The sequence below is a fragment of the Cebus imitator genome, unplaced genomic scaffold (assembly GCF_001604975.1).
Source record: "Cebus imitator isolate Cc_AM_T3 unplaced genomic scaffold, Cebus_imitator-1.0 Scaffold24, whole genome shotgun sequence".
NCBI classification, from domain to species: Eukaryota; Metazoa; Chordata; class Mammalia; order Primates; family Cebidae; genus Cebus; species Cebus imitator.
The window spans coordinates 14769733-14778965 of NW_016107339.1; the positions used below are offsets into that span (position 1 = coordinate 14769733).

General features: G+C 51.4%; 3 protein-coding genes across 8 annotated transcripts in view; 2 read left to right on the top strand and 1 right to left on the bottom strand.

Moving 5' to 3' along the window:
• The window catches only part of GPANK1 (G-patch domain and ankyrin repeats 1), a 5150-nt gene extending 3784 nt beyond the window's left edge, over positions 1-1366 (top strand). For 4 of the 5 annotated variants that reach the window (XM_017522401.2, XM_017522403.2, XM_017522402.2 and 1 more), the window contains exon 4: positions 209-830. In XM_017522401.2, coding sequence (XP_017377890.1) covers positions 209-653 — 445 coding nt within the window. In that variant the 3' untranslated portion in view covers positions 654-830. Of the gene's footprint in view, positions 1-208 lie in introns of all 5 variants that reach the window. The other variant, XM_017522400.2, reaches the window with a different exon arrangement.
• A 428-nt stretch (positions 1367-1794) lies between these two features.
• Positions 1795-4274, top strand: CUNH6orf47 (chromosome unknown C6orf47 homolog). The gene has a single exon (XM_017522407.2). It carries the CDS (start codon positions 2650-2652, stop codon positions 3529-3531), a length of 882 nt encoding a protein of 293 aa, XP_017377896.1. The 5' UTR covers positions 1795-2649; the 3' UTR covers positions 3532-4274.
• Positions 4275-4387: 113 nt separating this feature from the next.
• The window catches only part of APOM (apolipoprotein M), a 6671-nt gene continuing 1825 nt past the window's right edge, over positions 4388-9233 (bottom strand). The window contains exons 1-6 of one of the 2 annotated variants that reach the window (XM_017522414.1): positions 6500-7030; positions 5957-6111; positions 5597-5670; positions 5408-5506; positions 5164-5262; positions 4388-4528 (exon numbers count right to left, since the gene is read on the bottom strand). In XM_017522414.1, the coding sequence (XP_017377903.1) occupies positions 4503-4528; positions 5164-5262; positions 5408-5506; positions 5597-5670; positions 5957-6111; positions 6500-6613 (567 nt within the window). In that variant the 5' untranslated portion in view covers positions 6614-7030 and the 3' untranslated portion in view covers positions 4388-4502. Of the gene's footprint in view, positions 4529-5163; positions 5263-5407; positions 5507-5596; positions 5671-5956; positions 6112-6499; positions 7031-9233 lie in introns of those variants that run through there. The other variant, XM_017522415.2, reaches the window with a different exon arrangement.

Sequence of the window (9233 nt, forward strand, 5' to 3'; positions counted from 1 at the left end):
AAAAAACAGGCTTTGCCCAGGCTGGTCTCAAACTCCTGAGCTCAAAGCAATCTGCCCACTTCTGCCTCCCAAAGTGTTGGGATTACAGGGGTGAGTCACTGTTGCCAGCCAGCAATTTGTTCCTTAGAAAAGCTGAAAGGCTCCTGTCCCACCCTGCCAGCCCCTTTTCCTTCCCCTGCCCTTAATGCTTTTTCTTCTTTATCTGCAGGTCTCCCACTCCTACCCTCCAGTACTGCGAGACCTGTGACACCCACTTCCAAGACTCCAACCATCACACATCCACTGCTCACCTGCTGTCACTGTCCCAGGGTCCTCGGCCTCCCAACCTTCCACTTGGGGTGCCCGTCTCCAGCCCAGGCTTCAAACTGCTGCTGAGGGGGGGCTGGGAGCCAGGAATGGGGCTTGGACCCCGGGGCGAGGGCCGTGCCAACCCCATCCCCACTGTCCTCAAGAGGGACCAGGAAGGACTAGGCTACAGATCAGCACCCCAGCCCCGAGTAACACATTTCCCAGCTTGGGATACCCGAGCTGTGGCTGGGAGGGAGAGAGCTCCTCGGGTGGCCACACTGAGCCGGAGGGAGGAGAGTAGGAGGGAGGAGAAAGATAGGGCTTGGGAGCGGGATCTAAGGACTTACATGAACCTTGAGTTCTGAATTTGGTAAAGTCTGACCCCGGTCTGCTGAAGTCTGAACTTGGGCCTCTGACCTGGGCCCTTTGACTTCTACTTCCTGGGATCTGCCCTGGTGCAGACCCTTGGGTTTTGGTCAGTGGGCTCTGCCTTTGCAAGAGGCAGGCTGAGAGTGAGAAATAAATCAACCTTTTGTGGTTTATTCACTTTTTGGAAGCTGTTTTGAGGAAGCCGAACAAGCCTCGGAGCCACATGCAAGTCCCACCTGAGCAAGAAGGGGCGGCCTTTCCAGGTGGTGTGTTAAGGTCACCTCCCTCCCTGCCAGACTGGATTTACTTTCAGGTCCTAGCCCCTCCTGGGAGTGCCCCACCTGTTCTTTCAACCTGCCCTGGACCAGGAATTGCTGAGCTCCATGCAAGTCTCACCTCCCCCAAGAAGAGTTCCCTGGCTACTCCAGCCAGTTGACAAATTTTACAAACATAAGTCCATATACTATGTGTGAAGAATATAGGTAAAGACATTCCCAACCCTCAAGGAGTTCACAACTGGAAGGGGAAACAGCCATGTGATCAAATATTATACAGGATAATAGGGGATGTCAGAGAAGGCACCTAGAGAAGAGAATGGGTAGGGTTTTGCTGGAAGAGGTCAGTGTGATAGGAAGGCCCACGATTATCAAGCTTGTACACTTAGTTGAACTGGGACCAGAACTCTGGCCTTCAAATATAAACTTTAAGTCAAGGTTTTTCATTCCACCTATTTGTCTACACTTTTCCATACTTCCCCACCCTCCCACCACCACACCCTTGTCTTGCTCATGCCAGGTACTAGGCACAGGAAGAGCTCACTGTTGTGAAACCTAGGAATTAAAATTTGCAGAGAGGGGCAGGGGAGGGCTGTTCGGTTTGCAAGACTTCTCTCATTTTTTCCTTTCTGGGAAAGCCTTTCATGAAGTTTTGTATGTGAAATGGAGGAGTGGTAGGGATGTGAAAAAGAGCCCAGGGGTAGGGGGCGACCGAGTTTAGGGGCACATGGGAGGCCCAGGAAAATGGAGAGCTGGGTTTATATTCAGGTCCTGGCCCTTGCTTATAGCTTGGCGCCCCGCGGTCCGGCGCGCACGGACGGTGCAGTGACACGGGGCGGTCGATCCACAGGGTCCGCCCCATGAGCTGCGGCACCGCCCCCGCGGGTCCTTCCCGTCCCGGTGCAGCTGCTTCCGGGCTCCACGGTTCCCGGCGGCTCCGCGAGGCCGCGGCCCCAACGCTGGGCCCGGGAGCAGTCCCTGCGCACATCACCCGGATGCGTGGGTTCCCCAGGTAGGCTCGTGCTTTGTCTAGCGACTGGGATCTCCGAGGACATCTTAGTTCTGACCTTGCGGAGGTCGCGTCTCTGCTGCGTGTTCGCGGGCCAATCGGGCCACTTTGTAGAAATCATAGCCCTCTAAATCAAGAGACGAACGCTGCTGGCTGGAGTTTGCTGGACACTTTATTCCACCTCCCAACAAAGAGAATTCCTATTCCACGAGGTCCCTTGGGGCAGCAGTTAAAAACTACATGATCCAGGAGTACCTAGAACTTGGGTCCACCTTCCTGCCTGCTTTCTTGGATGAAGCACTGCCTCCCCAGTTTCTGGGGCACCTTGGGGCGTGGCCTTGGTGAGTGAAACTTGGGGTGCTGCCTGCTGGGAAGGAAATCCGGAAACAGAGGACACTCTGGTGGTGACCCAGGCCCATCAGATCTGAGACTCTTGGAATCTTGTTTGTGGGGGTGTGGATGGTGAATGAATTTGGGTGTGCCTCCCTTTATCCCAAAACTGAAGAGGAAACAAACCACTTGCCACACTTGAGGCTGCATGACCCTTCAGAGAAGGGAGGAGCGACTTCTGAATTCAGAGTACCACTGCATCACCAGGCAAATACCTGCTCTGAGCCAGAAAGACTCTGCCTTCTGAGGAGATCCTGAGAGTCTGAGCAATACCAGGAAGCAGCTTCAGAATTTAGGGGCCCATCACACACCCCAACCATGTTCCTGCGACGGCTTGGTGGCTGGCTACCTCGCCCCTGGGGCCGCCGGAAACCAATGAGGCCTGACCCACCTGATCCAGAACCCAGACGGGTGGACAGCTCTCCTGAGAATTCAGGAAGTGACTGGGATAGTGCCCCAGAAACCATGGGAGATGTGGGGCCTCCCAAGGCCAAGGACTCAGAGGCATTGAGGGTTTCTAGAGCTGCTTCCAAACCAAGCAGTGAGCTCCAAGCTGAGCAGCTAGGTAGCAAAACAATGGATTCCCTCAAGTGGGACCAACCTGTCTCTAGCACTCAAGAGTCTGGGAGACTGGAGGCTGGAGGGGCCATTCCCAAACTCGGATGGGATCATGTGGATTCAGGTGGCACCAGGAGATCAGGGGTGTCCCCTGAAGGGGGATTGAGCGTCCCTGGGCCAGGAGCCCCAGTGGAGAAACCTGGCAGGCATCAGAAGCTATTGGGCTGGCTGCAGGGGGAACCAGGAGCTCCCTCCCGGTACTTGGGGGGCCCAGAGGAGTGTCTGCAGATCTCCACCAATCTGACCCTGCATCTGCTGGAGCTACTGGCCTCTGCCCTGCTGGCCTTGTGCTCACGACCACTGCGGGCAGCCTTGGACACACTGGGCCTGCGTGGACCGCTGGGCCTCTGGCTACATGGCCTACTGTCCTTCCTGGCTGCCCTGCATGGGCTCCACGCTGTTCTGAGCCTACTTACTGCCCACCCTTTGCACTTTGCTTGCCTCTTTGGTCTCCTACAGGCCCTGGTACTGGCTGTCAGCCTCCGGGAGCCCAGTGGGGATGAGGAGGCCACTGACTGGGAGAGTAAGGGGTTGGAGGGGGAGGGGGAGGAGCAGAGGGGAGACCCAGGAAAGGGGCTGTGATCGTGGGGTGGGGTGGGGGCAAAGGGTGAAGATAGTATGGGCTTTAGGAGAAAAGTGTGGAGCATGACCCAGACTGTAAGCATAGGGATCTCAGGGATGGGGAAGAAACCCCAGAGTATGAGGATGTGGGCCCCCCTTTATACACAGGAGAGAACAGCTATTTAGTGTGTTTGTGTATGGACAGTGAGGGCATTGCCCTTGGATTCACCAGCTGTTACTACTTTTTGATTTTACATTTCTCCCACCTTCAGTTTTTTCTTTCCACCTCCACTTTTTAAAAAAAAAAAAAAAAAAAAAAAAAAAAGTGTGGTGGTAGAGAATAAAGACCAAAGGGTCCTCTCTACCTTTCAAAACTCTCCTGCGGTGGAGGAGACCAGGGCAGGATAGACAGACCTCTGCAGTAAGAGAATGGTTGGGACACCTAAGGTACTCCTTGGATCTTGGGATCTGAGCCATCGAGGGAAGAGTGGAGCTGCTAGGCAAGTGGATTAGGGGGTCTGTATAGGGCTCCACAGGTGACAAGGAGCCTGAGGGCGGATTTGGTGATCATGGGAGCAAGAGGGAGTGGGGACAGTGCAGGCAGTATTGGCAGGAGGGCCAATGCAGAAGGGCTGGTACCTCAGGCAGTGTGGGGGAAGCGCTGGAGCTTGTAGTCCCCACTTGGGGGCTAGGGGTCTACTCACTCAGCAATAAATGACTGTGTCACACCAATTCCTAAATATACCACTACAAAGTGAGAGTTACTGCCACTCTGTTCTTCCTGACGCCGTCCAGCTGGGGGTTTAGGTGGTAGAGGATCCAGGGGGAGTGTTGAAATGGGAAGAGTAGGAATGACGTCTGGAGACAAACCCCAGAATGAGGATCGAAAAATCATCTTTATTATCTTAAATGGGAGTTGGAAGTCTCCAGCTTCTCCCTCCAACAACTCAGCTCCCACTGTACCCGTCTGGGGACTTAGATGAAGTTACAGGTCAGTTAGTGGACAGCTCACAGGGCTCTGTGATGGGAAGAGGGAGAAAAGAAGAGGACAGAAAAGAAGGCCAGGGAGAAAAGCAAAGTTGATAGTAATGGGGTGGGGGAGGGGAGATGTGTTCATTCCTGTGTCAAAGGAGTCTCTAAGGTTCTTTTCCCTTCACATCTGACCCTCTGCACCCTTTATTTAGTGCAAACTCAGAAACCTCTTTTTTTATTCTCTGAGACGAAGTCTTGGTCTGTCGCCAGGCCGGAGTGCAGTGGCGTGATCTCAGCTCACTGCAACCTCTGCCTCCAGAGTTGAAGCAATTCTGTCTCATCCTCCAGAGTAGCTGGGACTATAGGTGCACACCACCACACCCAGCTAATTTTTGTATTTTTAGTAGAGACTGGTTTCACCATGTTGGCTAGGATGGTCTTGATCTCTTGACCTCGTGATCTGTCTGGCTCAACCTCCCAAAGTGCTGGGATTACAGGCATGAGCCACTGTGCCTGGCAAACCTCTCTTTTAAGTAGCTCAGAACCCATCCTGGCTACCTCAGGTGACATCACAACTCTTAGCCACATGCCTCTAGTGACATTACACAAGCCTCTTTCACCCTGTAACCCCGGAAGACTTGGTGAGTCCTAAGCCTCTTCTGTGAGACTTTGACCCCTTACCTTGATTCCTGGGAGTCAGTAAGAAGGCTTTGGAGTCCAGGCAGGAAGTCAGGGACTTGAATTCCTCCACACACTTTTTGGGAGGATATGGTGAGCGATCTGGAAGGGCAAGATGGGGCCAGGCCAGTCAAAACCCCTGGAAGCACCTAGCTCTTCCTGGGAGGATGTCATAGGGCCCAGAGTGAGGAGTTCTCCGCCCTCCCTTGTTTCCCTCCAAACCTTCCTGCCTTGCATCCCCACTCACTGTAGAGGAGAAAGCGCTGGTAACCCTGGCCTGTCTCATTCAGCATGATTCCACCTGGGCATGAGCTGGAAAAGAGCTCAGTCTTCATGTCAGGGCGGCCTGTCAAGGTAGGTTCGGAGAAGCATGAGAACAGAGGTGCAGAACCAAGCTCAGGGGACATGGGAAGGGTGAGGGCTGGGAAGAACCAACCTTCAGTTCTGAGATCTGTGCTCCCTTCAGTCAGGTGGTAGATCCATTTCCGGGGCACACAGTGCCCATCTTTCCTGCAGAGGTCATGGTGGCAAGGAGGAAAGAATGAGCATGAACCCAACTACAGTGTACCAGCTTCTATTTACTCCATCTTATTCTTTATTGAAGCCCAGCTCTCCTTGGATTTCAAGCTACTAAGCATTGGTTAGGCCCATCTCTCTCCAGAGGACAATACAGCCATTGAATTCCATGGGTCAAGAATAATGGATATATCAGCTAAGAGCCCAGCTCTGGTGGGTGAGTTGTCACACTTTGGGCAGAGACTGAACCCACTGATGCTTCTGCCTCCTCACCACTCACATGCGGATGGTAGCACGAAGGTGGAGCTGCATTGGGGCAGAGCCAGCAGCCATGTTGAAGACAATGCTGTCCACAGGGTCAAAAGTTGCCAACTCCTTTTTGGTGGGAGCTGCCCCTGCAATAAAGTACCACTGGCCCAGGTAGACCTCTGGGAGCTGGAGAGACAATGAGGGGAGCGAAAGAGGGTGGGTTCCAGCACAGGACAGGTCCAACCTCTTCATCAGGCAGGACAGCAAGACTTAGGGGTAGAGGTGTTGGCTGCCTTCCTCTTTCCAGCTGGGATTAGATCCATGACAGAGTCATTAAATGACTTTTCCTCTTTGCCCCTCTCCAATCAACCTGGGTAACTACCCCACCCCCCAATTCTGCCATGCCTCTGCATTGATGGCCACAGTACTGATATTTTTCTTCTTGCTTTCATTAACACAACACTCACACCCCCTTCCTCCCTTCCTTTCCCAAGATGGCTTCCAGTCATCTTAGGCCATCCACCCAAGTCCCTCAGAGCTTCCACCATGGGCTTCCCCCAGTCTCAGTCCATACCTCCTTCCCATCCACGCCCAGAGTTGTCAGTTGACTGTGCTCAGGGCACTGGTAGATGAAGTTAAGAATAATACCATAGAGGTAGAGCAGAGCTACCCAAATTTGGTAGAACATCTTCAGGCAGGAGGGAGCTGGTGCTCTGTGTGCCTTAACTGCTCTCTCCCCTACTGGCTGCTCACTCCACTCTGCTTTTCCCTTGCACTCGACCCTTGACCCTTTCACCTGCTAATGAATAACTTCAACCTTGTTTTCCAACCCAAACCTGGATTACTTAGTGTTTGGGACATCCTCCCCCTCTTCTGGATGCAATCACTCAACAGGACACCCTGGCATGTCCAGGGTTTCTCCGGAGTTATGAGGAGAGCTGAGCTGTCCAGGTAGAAGCCTGTGGTCTTTGAACTCGTATGTGAGCCTGTATGTGAGCTGCACTGTATGGCACTGAAGAGAAGTAGTTTGGGCCTCTCATTCATTCACTTAGCAAACTGTTTTTGAGTTCCAGGTGTTTCCCAAGAATTGGCTAATCCCCAGGGACATAAGTCAGTATAGGGAATACTAGTGGTGTAGACAAATCACTGCAATACAACCCAATAAGTGCTTTAGAGCAGGTATGATGCAGGTGCTGGGGCACAGTGGATTGCTCTCTAGTTTATAATTGGAAAAATATGTATACCCTGGCAATGTTCACTGACACATAAATATATTCATTCACTCAACGTTTATTACTACAAAGAGGCTATGTAATCTGGCTGTTAAAGAGGATAGATGTTGGTGTCACACAGAATGTGTCCAAACCCTAACTACAGGCGGGGCATGGTATCTCATGCCTGTAATCTCAGCACTTTGAGAGGCCAAGGTAGGCTGATTGCTTGAGCCCAGGAGTTTGAGACCAGCCTGGGCTACATTGTAAAACTCTGTCTCTACAAAAAATTAGCCCAATGTGGTGGCACACGCCTGTAGTCCCAGCTACTAGGGAGGCTGAGGTGAGATGATTGCTTGAGCCCAGGATGTGGAGGCTGTAGTGAGCCCTGATTCTGCCACTGCACTCCAGCTTGGTTGACACAGTGAGACTCTGTCTCCAAACAAAAACCAAAAAATAAAATAAAATAAAACCCCACCAACCCCTAACTACTGTCTGTTTTTTCATCTGTAAAATTGGCAAATCATCAATCTCATAGGATTAAATGAAATAAGGCCCATAAAGCCCTTAGTAAAGACTGCGCATGGTAAGTCCAAAGTACATATTTGCTACAATTAATAGTAATGTTTGCAAAGCACTTAGTTTCTGGTGGGTAGTAAGTTCTCAAATTATAGATGGTAAGAATTGCTAAACAGGCTGTAATTCGACAGCACCAAGTGACTGGAGCAGTTAACACTCTGAGATGTGGGGCTTCCTCGATAATTATGTATTTATTTATTTATTTGAGACAGAGTCTCTATCTGTTGCCCAGGCTGGAGTGCAGTGGCACAATCTTGGCTCACTGCAACCTCCACCTCCTGGGTTCAAGCAGTTCTCTGCCTCAGCCTCCTGAGTACCTGGCATTACTAGCACCTGCCACCATGCCAGGCTCATTTTTGTATTTTTAGTAGAGATGAGGTTTCATCATGTTGGCCAGACTGGTCTCAAACTCCTGACCTCATGATCTGCCTGCCTCAACCTCCCAAAAGTGCTGGGATTATAGGTGTGAGCCACTGCACCCAGCCTACTTATTTTTTTTTAGCCAGTCAAATTTAGCGGTTGGGGGGGTTGTAAACCAACTTTAGTGACACTATTAATAAGTTCTGATACCTGCTACCATCGGACCAGCCCTACCTATTTATTTTTAAGACAGCGTCTCACTCTGTTGCCCAGGCACGATTATGGCTCACTACGACCTTGACTTCAGATGATTCTGGAGTAGGAACTACGGGCACACGCCATCACATCTGTTTAATTTTTCGTAGAGACAGGGTTTCACCATGTTGTACAGGCTGGTATTAAACGCCTGGGCTCAAGCAATCAGGCCGCCTTAGCCTCCTAAAGTGTTGGGATTACAGGCATCAGCCACCATGCCTAGCTTGATAGATTATTTATATCCCATGGACTGCCACAAAAAATTTGCCCTGAGGGATGAGACTTGTGTTTTTGTTAAAAACAAAATTTGGGTGACCGGTATATTAGAGTTCATTATACTATTCTATTTTGATGTAAAGTTTGAAAAATTTTATAATAAAAAGCTAAAATGTGGCTAGGCACGGTAGTTTCCACCTGTAATCCCAGCACTGTGGGAAGTCAAGGTGGGAGAATTGCTTGAGGTCAAGCGTTCAAGACCAGGCTGGGCAACACAGTGAGACTCCATTCCAGAAAAATAAAATTAGCAGGGTGCGGTGGCATGGTCGCTACTACTTGGGAGACTGAAGTGGGAGGATCGGTTGGGCTCGGGAGGCAGAGGCTGCAGTGAGCTGTGATTGTGCCACTGCACTCCAGTCTGGGACACAAAGCCAGACCCTCTCTAATAAAATAAAATAGGCTGGCCGGGCGCGGTGGCTCAAGCCTGTAATCCCAGCACTTTGGGAGGCCGAGGTGGGTGGATCACGAGGTCAAGAGATCGAGACCAACCTGGTCAACATGGTGAAACCCCGTCTCTACCAAAAATACAAAAATTAGCTGGGCATGGTGGTGCATGCCTGTAATCCCAGCTACTCAGGAGGCTGAGGCAGGAGAATTGCCTGAACCCAGGAGGCGGAGGTTGCGGTG

Excerpts from the sequence above, each read along its gene's own strand:
- CUNH6orf47 (XM_017522407.2), top strand. The coding sequence starts at position 2,650 with ATGTTCCTGCGACGGCTTGGTGGCTGGCTACCTCGCCCCTGGGGCCGC.